The sequence below is a fragment of the Elephas maximus genome, chromosome 11, assembly GCF_024166365.1.
Source record: "Elephas maximus indicus isolate mEleMax1 chromosome 11, mEleMax1 primary haplotype, whole genome shotgun sequence".
Lineage (NCBI taxonomy): Eukaryota > Metazoa > Chordata > Mammalia > Proboscidea > Elephantidae > Elephas > Elephas maximus.
This window is the reverse complement of record NC_064829.1, coordinates 89,288,329-89,300,852: the sequence shown is the minus strand read 5'-3', so window position 1 is coordinate 89,300,852 and position 12,524 is coordinate 89,288,329. Positions and strand designations below refer to the sequence as shown.

The window sequence follows — 12,524 nt, the reverse complement described above, 5'->3', positions numbered from 1 at the left end:
GAACCTCCTAGATGCAGGAGACAGAGAAAGCTGTAACACTGGAAGGGTGGGAGCAGAACCAGGAGACCAGTGTGAGACGGTGTGGGGGGCTTCCTGGGCCACATTGTGAAGCAGCTACAGTGGGCTTGCCAACCCAAAGAACAAGAGAGTTGAGTGCCTTCGGGCAGAAGGTTTGCTGGTAGAATGGGGTGCCTTTGGGCACTTGTTGGATCTAAAGGGGCTTGCCAACCCATGGAGCAAGAGAGCTTAGCACCTTCAGGCAGGAGGTTTGTTGGTAAAGTGGGTTGCTTCTGGACATTCGTTGGTGAGCTAGAAAGCTGTTACACTTGCCTGAGCAGGGTGGAGGCCAGGCCTGAACAGTGGCAGAAGAGGTCAGGCTTAAGCAGGGGCCAAGGCCAGGCCCAAGAGGGGGCTGAGAGGAGCCTGCCTTCAGGGGCCTACAGGAAGCCTGCACAGCTGGCTTAGAGAGAGAGAGAGACAGAGCTGCCCACAGTAAAGGAGGGAGGGATGTGCTCTTCACTTTAGGGAAGCCTTCTAGACCTTGCCTGTGTGCTTCCTGATGTTGATCCTATTCCTGTTACTTTCAAGTTAATCCTGATCTCACATTACTTCCCTAATAAACTATTAACTGTGAGTTTTGTGTGGCAATTTCAACAAATTATCGAACCCAGCAAAGAAGTAGAGAGTGCTGTGGGGTGGTCAGCTGGTGTCAGAACTAGTAAAAAGGTTGGATAGGGGAGATATGTCTGACTTTCACCTCATAGGAATCAGATTTGGGCTGATGGTGGTGCTGATTCTCATTGTATCTGAAGTTAGACAAGGTCCGATGCTACTACTACCCCCTTACATATAGTCTGTGAGTTCTGTGTGGCCATTGCAATGAATTATTGAATGCAGCAGAGAAGTAGAGAGTGCCGTGGGGAGGACAGCTGGTGTCAGAATGGGTAATAAGGTTGGAGAGTGGAAGTATGCCTGACCTCCACCTCATAAGGTTCAGCTTTGGGCTGATAATGGTGATTTTTCTCTACTCCTGAAGTTGGAGGACTTACAGGTACTACTCAGACTTTACACCTGTATCCTCTGAAGACTCTGCCTTTGTACATTCTGTCTCCTAAGGCTGAAATGCCCTTCCCACTCTATTTGGCAACTTTTCCCTCTCTGTTAGGACACAACTTGTGGGATGTCTCTACTGGGAAGTATCCCCCGAAATCTTCTGTCTCCCATCTGAGCTGCATTAGGTACCTCTTCCTTGTGCTCCCTTAAGACCATGAGATGTACTCACAGAGAACAGAGTCACCACACACAGTGTCATTACCACTGTGTCCATCCACCCCCCTGGTCTGGAATGTGAGGAGGGCTCTTCCCTGTCTCATCCTCTCCCCTGGTCTCCATTCAGAGCTGGTAAAGAGGCAGAGAAAGAACTGGCAAACCTGGGTTTCAGAGATGTCAAAACACATCAGGCACAGAGTTACTATTTTCATCTTTATGTTCTCACTGAAATGGTGGTTTTATTTGTTCTCTGTTGCTATTATTAATAGGCCCTTTTGTAATGTTTGATGTCTTTCAGGGGACAAGGCAAAAGTTGAGTCCACAGAGCCAACTGTTCCTGAGTTGGCCTTGTCTGATGGAGCCTCAGACCAGGGACAACTGACACAGGTAGTCTCCAAAGACTGCCAACTGGAACAATACAGGGATCAGGAGGGGCCACCGGAAATGCGGGACCAACCCTTGAGGCCAGGAATAGACCCCCTGAAGGAGCAGCTGCCTGGGCAAATGAGCCCTGAGCATGATGGGCTGGGGACAGAGGATGGTGAATGTTCAAGGATTCTGCAGGAGCAAGTCTCTCCAGGAGATGCTCTCCATGACAGTGGCTCAAAGGAACCTGCTAAAGATGCCATGACTTATGAAGACAGACATTCCTACGTATTCAAGGAATACGGGAAAGTGTTTAACAAGAGACTCCTCCTTACTCAACATGAGCAGATTCACTCTGGAGTGAAGCCCTATGAGTGCACAGAGTGTGGAAAAACATTTAGCAAGAGCAAAAACCTCATTCAACACATCAAGGTCCATGCTGGGGAGAAGCCCTATGAGTGCACAGAGTGTGGGAAGGCCTTCAGCTTCAGGTCACGCCTTACACGGCACCAGCAGTTTCACACTGGGGAGAAGCCCTATGAGTGCACAGAGTGTGGGAAGGCCTTCAGCCACAGGTCAAAACTCACAGAGCACCAGCGGATTCACACTGGGGAGAAGCCCTATGAATGTACAGAGTGTGGGAAAGCCTTCAGCCACAGGTCAAAACTTGCACAGCACCAGCGAATTCACACTGGGGAGAAGCCCTATGAGTGCACAGAGTGTGGGAAGGACTTCAGCCACAGATCAAAACTTGCAGAGCACCAGCGGATTCACACTGGGGAGAAGCCCTATGAGTGCATGGAGTGTGGGAAAGCCTTCACCCACAGATCACAACTTGCACAGCACCAGCAGATTCACACTGGGGAGAAGCCCTATGAGTGCATTAAGTGTCCAAAGGCCTTCAGCCGTAGGTCCCAACTTACACGGCACCAGCGGATTCATACTGGGGAGAAGCCCTTTGAGTGCACTGAGTGTGCAAAGGCCTTTAGCTGTAGGTTCCAACTTACACAGCACCAGCGGATTCACACTGGAGAGAAGCCCTATGAGTGCACAGAGTGTGGGAAGGCCTTTAGCTTCAGGTCACACCTTACAAGGCACCAGCAGTTTCACACTGGGGAGAAGCCCTATGAGTGTATCGAGTGTGGGAAGGTCTTCAGCCACAGGTTACAACATGCACAGCACCAGCGAATTCACACTGGGGAGAAGCCCTATGAGTGCATTGAGTGTGCAAAGGCTTTCAACCGTAGGTCCCAACTTACACGCCACCAGCGGATTCACACTGGGGAAAAGCCCTATGAGTGTATCAAGTGTGCAAAGGCCTTCAGCTGTAGGTCCCAACTTACACAGCATCAGCGGATTCACACTGGGGAGAAGCCCTATGAATGCACAGTGTGTGGGAAGGCCTTCAACCAAAAGGCACACCTTATAAAGCACCAACGGAGTCACACCGGGGAGAAGCCCTATGAGTGCAGTGAATGTGGAAAGACTTTCGCCCACTCCTCCACTTTAGTCCGGCATAAAAGGAACCACACGGGAGAAAAACTCTTTGGGCAAGAAGTGTGGGAAAGCCTTTCGTGATCAGCCAGCCTTATTTGAACGCTACAGGATCCACACTGGAGAGAAGCCCTGTGAGTGCAGTGAGTGCGAGAAGGCCTTCAACCGCAAGTCATACCTCACTCAGCACCAAAGGATTCATACTGGGAGAAGCCCTATCAGTGTGACAGATGTGGGAAGACCTTTCAGGAGTGGGAAGCCTCAGTCAACATTCAAGGTCTTCTATTGGGGTTGGATTTTTTAAATGTAATCACTGAAGAAAATCTTTGGTCACAGGATCCATTTTACTTAGCATCTAATCATTCATGCCAAAGAGAAAGCTCAGAAGTATCATCCCTGTGAGGAAGTGTTCTGTCACCAATCATTGCCATCCAAGGGTCATATTAGAAATTGACCCACATAGAGTCTGACCGTATATCTCAAAATTCATCCAGGAGAGAGACACAGTGGTCACTGTTCACTTAGGAAAGCATTCAGCCACGTCTTTATTAGTTCCTTCTGCATTGTTATCTCAGGAATAGTTAAACCAAGAATGAGAAGGCAACAGAGACATAGAAAAGAAAAAGAAATGGAAACAATATATATTTTTTCAGAATTCCTAGCCAAGCTTATTACAATTTGTCATTGATTCCTTTTTTGAAGGTATGGGAGTGTTGTTTCAGAGGTTAAAGGGCCTCACCCTGTTATACATTCACTGCTATCCAGTGCCTGTGGAATTTGTCAGTTGAGTACAGGTCTGAAATATGAAGGCTTAAGTTATGAAATACTTTCCACATACAATATGGTACACATACAAATGGCATATTTTAAGAAATCTAATTTCTTCATGTAGTTCTAATTTGTCGACAGTCATACTTTTTTTAGTCCCACTTTATCGTTTTGTTTTTTGCCTTCTGTGCAAGTAGATGACAGTGGAGCTGTGTGACTTTCCCAGGTGTGTCCTAATTCTTTTGTCTCACTGAGATTCCTCAACTTCTCATTCTTCTGTAGATAAACTTCTCCAAGTCTACCTCGACAGTTTTCTAGGGGTTGAATTACAACTAAGACAAAATAAAACACATAGCTAAATTAAGTTAAAGGATCATGATGAACTCTGAAAAAACATGGAGAAAGAATCTTATTTTTTTATCTTATAAAAGATTGTGTGAACACCTTGATGGATATAGAAGTGGAAAAACTAATCCTCAGTTCTATGTGGAAAGTCAGTTCTATGTGGAAAGACAGGATACCTCAAATAGCCAAAACGATTTTGAAGAAGAAGAACAAAGTAGGACACTTCACACTTCCTAACTTCAAAATGTATTATACAGCTAAAGTAGTCAAACAGACTGGTACTGGTTTAATGATAAGACATATAGACCAATGGAACAGAATTTAAAAAACCCGGATATAAATCCAACTATCTGTGGTCAAATTGTTGTTTGAGAAGGGATCCATATATACAGAAACTAATATTTATTAGTGGTTATCAGGCATTAGGAGTGAGGCAGGGATTCACTCTCTAAATAGTAGACACTTGTTATTTTTGGTGATGGGAAAGGTAACACCAAGTGGGAGTGAAGTGAACACAGCATGAGAAAGGTAAATGATGTCACAAAAATGTACAGAAGAAAAAAGGACCTCTTGGTAACTGCTATGGCATGTGTAATTTTGAATCAAAAGCAAAAACAACCAAAAAATATATGTGCAGGTATATATGCATGAATGTAGGCATAAATGTGTATATGTGAGAATATATAAGTCTGTATTTTTTTTATACAAGTGGGAGCCCACAGTGGTTAAGAGCTCAGCCTGCTAACCAAAAGATCGGCAGTTTGAATCCACCAGCTGCTCCTTGGAAACCCTGTGGGGCAGTCCTACTCTGTCCGTTAGGGTGGCTATGAGTCAGAATTGACTCAACGGCAACAGATTTGGTCTTTTGGGGGTTTATATACAGGTGTATGCATATGTATATGCATCTGGGTATGCACATATGTTCACATATATAATAAAGCACATAGCGGGTACAGTAATGGATACTTAGACATAACCAAACACCTCGTGGGATATGATTTTGAAGGATTAGGACCATAGTCTCATGAAACTTCTCGGTCAGTTGGTATAATATAGTTCATAAAATTATGCATCCTAGTTTGGTGAGTAGTGTCTGGGGCCTTAAAAGCTTGTCAGTGGCCATCTAAGATACAACTGTTGGTCTCATCTGGAGCAAAAGAGAAAGAAGGAAATGAAAGACTCAAAGAACTAGCCTATAAGACTAGTAGTCTTCATGAACCACAGCCTCATCTACCCTAAGACTGCAAGAACTAGATGGTACCCGGCTACCATTACTGAACCATTCTAATCAGGGTCACAATAGATGGACCCTGATAGAATGGAAGAAAAATGTGGAACAGAACCTCAAATTCCTTAAAAAAAAACAAAAAACTGGTTGAGACTTGAGGACTTCCCAAGACTGTTGCCCTGAGATACTCTTCAAACCTTGAACCAAAACTAACTCCTGATGTCACCTTATAGCCACGTAACAGCTTGGCCCACAAAATAATATCACCTGTAAGTATTGTGCTCCTTTAAAAATTCACCTTTATGAGACCAGTCAACAATTACTTTCCAACAAAGATGAGAATATAAGGGGGCAGGGAAACTAGAGTAATGGAGCGAGTACAACCAGAACAAAAATGAGAACATTCATGCATTATTAATAATGTAACCAATGTCACTGAATAACTTCGTAGAAATTGAATAGAAATCAAAACTGCTGTGTGAACCATCATCAAAAACACAAAGTATCGTTTAAAATAATAATATGTAAATTTAAAAAAATCATAGCTAAACCAGGATGTGGACATGCGAGTATGTGTAGGTGTCACAATTACCACCATTAACTTAGTCCCCTGGTGATGTCTAGTCAGGAAATTTTGGAATTACTCCATTATATAACATCTTCAAAGATCCAATTTCGAAACAAGGTCTGGTTTATAGGGGTTAGGACTTCAACAGCTGATAAGGACCAAAACCAGCCCATCGTTCCAACCATATGTCACTGTCTTTGTACCTGGAAGAGGAAGGGAAGTGGGAATATCAACCAAGAAGTGATGAAAAAGAGCAAACTAGGTGGGTAGTGGCGAGCTATAGTACTCACCTGGAGTGGGCCCTTCTGAAGGGAAACGTTTCAGTGGCAGTGTAGAGTGAACAGGAAGGTGAACACTCAGGATCACTGACTCTCCCTCTGCCTGCCTCCAGAAAAGGGGATCTTATTCCTTTCCTGTCAGCTAGTACTTAAGAATTGATGACTTGAAGTTGGGTGTCTGCTGGGCAAGATGAAATTTGGCAGTGTATATCTGTCTTAGCCTAAGGAAAATCACCTTTATCATGGCCCTGAAACTTTCACTGTGAAGGATGAATTGGGAAAAGGTTCCAGGGTTAGCATTGGGTGGGACCATTAAGTTGTGAAATTGGATTGGACTACAGAGAAAAGTCTTCAAGGTGGAAGCAATGGGATGGGTGGGAGCAGTATTTGTAGGAGAAGCTAGGTTCAGATTAAGAGAAAGAAGAAAAACAGTAAACCTCTGCCAAAAAGATTCATCTAGAGATTGTCCTTTTTGTTGACAGGTTTGGATTTTAATTTGTGTGTGCATCTGGTGCCACAATCCTTACTTCTCTAGCTAGGACTCGAAAAACCTTCAGGGCCATTCCGTTAGAAAAACAAAATCCCTAATATTCAATAGCGACTTATAATTCTTTCCATAATATACCTCTGGGATGATTGCTACAACTCTTAACATGACTTTGTTGGTTTCTTGTTCCCAACCAGTTGTCTAAGAATAAAACTCAGACTCTGAAAGATTCATATTAGAGATTGAGAGTACAAACAACTTGGGAAGGCAGTGAATCCTACAGGGTAAGAAACATGGCTTCTTTGAGGCATGGAGCCACAGGTTTCATAAAGGCAGAAACTGCCGGCAGCTGGGGTACAGCTAAACTCATCTTCATTCATTGGTTAGCACAAGTAATGAAAAAGTACAGAGTATCAGTGAGGAGATGGGTTGAGCATCTTCTGGGAATGGGCAAACCACAAGCTGTTCTTGGGTGCAGCTGTTCCCTGGAAAATATGACAATCTACCAGCACATCTTAGTTTGCAAAGCCTGAGAAAGAGGTTCTGCAGAGAGCTTGTACATAGGTCAAGATGGAGTCACTCTTGCTCCCTCCATATGAGTGCCGGCTAGGCCAAAAGCCGGTGTTTGGATTATTTGTCACAATGTTGGACTGGTCCAGGGTTGACCATCTGTCGATTCCATTTTCCATCTACACATCCCTTTGGTGACCTCATCTATAGTAACTTAAGAATGTAAGCTTAAAACGCTCATCTTTGTACCTCCAAACCAGAACCCTCTCCCAACGTTCATATGAGGAACTGCCTATGTGATCAAGATATTTTGGGGCCTCATAGTTCAAATTGGCGTCCTGGTTTTCCCCCCAAGCCGTCCCCACTTGCCCCCTCCTCCTCCTAAAAGATGACGAATCCACATCGCTGCTCCTCCCAAGGACATGACTCAGAACTGTGTGCGTCCCCCGAATGCCCCCGGCCAATGGCCCCAGGACAGAGCGGTTCGTGCGTGGGAAACGGGTCTGCGCGAGACTTACGGAGTCGTCCTTAAAACGATCATCTTTGGCTTCTCTTTCATCTGTATCCCGTATGAGAGGGTCCCGAGAGGAGATAACGGGAGTGGGAATGTCGCCGGCCGAGGTGAGGGCCCCGTTCCGCGCATTTACACTTGCCCGGGTGCCCAACAAAAGTTCTCTTGAGCCTCGGAGTTACAAGGACGACTTCACAGTCGCCCTTTGTTCCGCCCCCACGGTGCCCATTGTCAAGAGGTGGGTTTGAGGCAGGGCTCGGGGCCTCGTACACGGTTAACTGGAGAAGATAGACTTGGAACCGGGTTACGCGCCAGGCTGGATTTGGGCAAACGACTACGTTACCCAGAAGTCATCGAGCGGCGCTGTAGGGCATTGGGCAAACGTTGGCCAAGCAGCGGGGCGTTTTCTGCGGTACGGGGAATGGGAGCGAGATTTCTGGCCTATTAGTGGTGTGCGTCATCTGCTTGAGACGACTGTCGCCACACCGGCGGGGGCAGGGGGGTACTGGGGTCTTGTTCCGTCGTCGCTTCTCTGCTTGGCTTTGTGGGCGTCCCTTCCGCGCCTTTGTAGGAGCCGCGACCCCCCTGTAACGGGGGATGTCTCTTGGGCCTCAGCTGGGTCCTCTGATTTCCTGTTGTCGCCACACCCGCCCGCTGTTTCTGCAGCCCCGGATGCGCGCCCTGGGCCTTGTGCACCGTTACACCGGGACACTGAGGCCCGTAATGCAATTCTGTTGAAGTGACCCCGTCCCTGGTATGGAAGCCCGCGGGACCCGTCCCGGTCTCCAGCTTCTCCAATATTGCCGCTTTGTCCACAAGGTCCCAGAATGGCGGCGGCGCTGAGGGACCGGGCGCAGGTGAGTGGAGAATGTATTTGGAATTGCTGCTTCTCTGCTAGCTCAGAGAGGGCTCTTGGGCTGGCCGGAAGCCGAGAAAGGCCTGATTTCTCTTTGCAGCTGTTTGCTCACAGCAAGTGGAGCTGGCTTGCCATTCGGTTTATCCCCAGGCCCAGACGAGTGCAAGAGCTTTGGTTAAGCAATGGGTCAAACGCCAGGCTGCTAACCGACAGGATGGATACCACCCATCCGCCCCGCAGGAGTAAGACCCGGCTATATGCTTCCCTATAGATTACAGCCTAGAAAACTCTACTGGGCAGTTCTATTCTGTTACATTTGGTCACTGAGTCCGAAATGACTTGACGACACCTGACAACAGTAACAGAGGAGTGTCGGGCCTCTGACAGGTGCACTCAGTGGTGATGCTATGAATGATGCTCCCCCTAGGGGCTCCCATGACACAGAATGAATCCAACCCCCCACCATTGCCTGCAAGTCACTACCCAACTGCCCTGACAGACCACCTCCGACCTTCTCCCCTTTTTTCTTCCAGACCTACCAACCATGTTTAGTTCTCTTCCGTCTCCCAGCCTTTGCCGTTGCATTTTCCTCTGCCTCAGACACTGTCCCCAGATCCCTGCAGGGCCTCTCCTCCCATCCTTCTGGCTGCTGCTCAGATGTCACCTCTTTAGAGAGACCTTTCCTAGAAGTTCAAGGTCCCTGTGCGGTGCACACAGTTTGCACTTGTCTACCAACCCAAAGGTTGGCAGTTTTAACTCACCTAACAGCCCTGTGGAAACCCTGGTGGCATAGTGGTTAAGAGCTACGGCTGCTAACCAAAAGGTCGCCAGTTCAAATCCACCAGGTGCTCCTTGGAAACCCTATGTGGCAGCTCTACTCTGTTCTGCAGGGTCGCTATGAGTCAGAATCCATTCAAAGGCAACGGATTTGTTTTTATTTTAACTGCACCGTGAAAGAAAGCAGTGAGAACTGGTCGGGCTCATTGCTGCCATTGTTACTGTGATTGGTATTATTGCTATTATCATCATCCTTTTCTTCTAACATCTCACAGCGCTTACTGTCCTATTCTCTAATGACTTCCCATATAGGATGCTCTTCTTTCCTACACTGTCACTATGTGCTGTCAAGTTGATTCCAACTTATTGCAGCCTTGCTTTCCCAGCACCAAGCTAGGGCCTCAGGCGGTGCTGGGTGATTTGGGCCTTGAGTCTCTCTGCACCTTGATCATTGACATAGAGACAGTTTCTTGTCTCATCCACCAGGCTGAAGACCAACACTACTGCCTCTCATTAACTTGCTAGGTGTCTGTAACCTTCAAGGACTTGGCCGTGACCTTCACTTGGGAAGAGTGGGGGCAGTTAGAACTGACCAAGAGGACCTTGTACTTGGAGGTGATGCTGGAGACTTTTGGGCTCCTCGTCTCATTGGGTAAGGCCTCACCTCTTCACTATGAACTTATTTTTTATTTTCACACCTGAAGAGGATGCTACAGGCATCTAGTGGGAAGGGACCAGGGTGCTGCTCAAGATGCTACAATTCTCAGGACAGCCCCCTCAACAAATAATGAAATAGTTCAAAATGTCGAGAGTGTCGAGGTTGAGAAACTCTTACTTAGACAATTCTCTGCTGTAATATCATAACCAACATAGACCATTCTATTTGAAAGGGAAAGACAGGGTTAGAAATCTAGGGCATTTCTTGAAACTCAGTGTAAAATGGTACTAGTAACAGCATCAAAACCTATCTTACTTTGAGGGGATAATAACCATAAAGATCAGCCCAAAGCTGATTCCTTGGAGGTGTAGGTCAGACATACCTCCACTTTCCAACCTTTTTACCAATTCTGACACCAGTCATCCTCCCCACAGCACTCTACTTCTCTGCTGTGTTTGGTACTTCATTGCAATGGCACACAAAACTCACAGACCATAGTTGTAGTTAAGTGGTTTACTAAGGAAGTAAAAGGGTACAACTCCAATCAGCATCAACAGGCTCCAACTCAGGGTCAGGATGCAGGTAGGCAAAGCCTGGAAGGCTCCCCTAAAGAGGAGATCACATCCCTCCCTTCTTCAGTGGAGGATAGCTCTCTCAGATCCTCTTGGCTGTGCAAGCAACCAAGCCCTTCTCTCTGCTGTGCACGCCAACTGTCAGCCATGCCAGCCTCCTCTCAGCCCCTTCAGGACACGCTTCTCTGCTTTCAGCTTTCCAGCCATCAGTCTCTCTACTGCCAACAGACCCAGCTGATAGCCAGTGTAGCAGTTTTGTTTAGCTCTATTTGCTGCATTCCTAACAGCAGGTTTCTGCCATCACGACCAACTCTGCTGTAGGGCCCCTCGGGGCCTGATGCCACCAGCTCTGCTGCAGTGCCCCTTCTTTTTTAGGTTAAGACATGCCTATTTTTAGAGAATTGGAATTAGGTTCTTTTTCAATGAGAAGAGAAAGCAAGGCTGGAAAAGAGCAGTACATATTTTATAAAGAAGTTTTTTAAACAAAAAGTCCTCCATCTTGCTTTGCCGACCTCCGGAGGCACATTTCACACTGCTTTCCTCTAAGCTCATTCTGCTCTGACCGTGTTGGGTTCCTACAGTTTCCCCGAACACACATCCACTTCAGGCCTTTGCACTTGCTGTTCTCACTGCCTGGTGCGAGCTCTCCGGCATTTCAGCATTTCACACAGCCCGACACCTTCTCAGCAAAATACCACCTCTCACCCAGCTGTAGTCGGGTCACCAAATCTAATGTAAGCCCTTCTCCTGTGACGCTGTCCTTCTCCTATCACCGTATTATGTTATTCCAAGCCAGTTGTTCTCAACTGATATGGTATTGCCCTCACCCCAGGGGACAGTTGGCAATGTCTAGAGGCACTTCTTTTTTATCATTTTAAAAATTCACATAGCATTTGCCAGTTGAATGTTTTTCACTTTTTAATGGTACCAGTTACTTCAGTCGGGTTGTGCAACCATCACAAATATCTGTTGTCAGATTTTCCATTACCATAAACAGAAATTCAGCGTTTCCTAAACAATGTTTTTTCTGAACTTGGTTCAGGTTCTGCCAATCGAGCATTCTTGTGGTCCTGGTGCCTCTGCCATTGACTTCTCGATAACAGCCCCAGTCTTTTACCCCTGCTTCTGTCAACATGTGTTTGGCTGCATCTAACAGAAGGCCAGCTCGAACTGGCTTCATCCTAAAGGAAATTTATTATCTCACCTAATAAGAAGCCCAGGGGTGGAGGTAGCTTCCAGGTTGGTGGATGACAACCCAGTTGTCTGTTTCTTTAGTTTCTCTCCTTGGTTCAGGTCCTTCAGTGGGTTCCCTCATGGAACTCACAGGATGCTTCGGGGGATGCAATTTGTAAGCTGAGGAGACCAGTGCTTCTCACCCTCCCTGGGTGTAAAAATCATCTGAGGAGTTTGAAAATCAGAGATTCGGTTTCAGTTGATCGGTGGAACTGACAGCCTCAGGTGGTTTTGATGCACAGGCAGATTGAGATCCACTGACTTGGATTAATTGGAAAACATCTTCTGGAAGGAGTAGGTCATTTTCCACCACTGAGCTGCTCTGCCTCCTTTGCTGTATATCAGAGCTCCCTGTATGAGAGTCTGTTGCTGAGCCCGCTCTTCTTTTTCATTGCTTGTTTAATGCTTCCATGTCCATAACTTCATCATAATTCTGTTACCTGACACAGTACGTCCCTCCCTGAATTCTTCCTCGGAGATATTTTGGACCCTGCTCTCTGTCATATAAATGCTGGAATCAGCTTATTAAGTTCCAGGATAAACCCAGTTGGGATTTTACATGAAGCTGTGTTGAGTTTATATATTGATTTGGGTAGAATCATCC

At 46.4% G+C, this 12,524-nt stretch overlaps 1 protein-coding gene across 3 annotated transcripts in view; it reads left to right on the top strand.

Annotated features, from left to right (window-relative positions):
* LOC126085000 (zinc finger protein 805-like) overlaps nt 1-12,524 on the top strand; it is an 87,149-nt gene that overhangs the window by 20,157 nt on the left and 54,468 nt on the right. The window contains exons 1-2 of one of the 3 annotated variants that reach the window (XM_049899874.1): nt 7,869-7,934; nt 8,491-8,681. Coding sequence is in view for 1 of the 3 variants with exons in the window: in XM_049899878.1 (XP_049755835.1) it covers nt 1,568-3,192 (1,625 nt within the window). In the remaining 2 variants the exon portion in view is untranslated. Of the gene's footprint in view, nt 1-1,567; nt 3,193-7,858; nt 7,935-8,490; nt 8,682-12,524 lie in introns of those variants that run through there. The other 2 variants (XM_049899878.1, XM_049899875.1) reach the window with 2 other exon arrangements.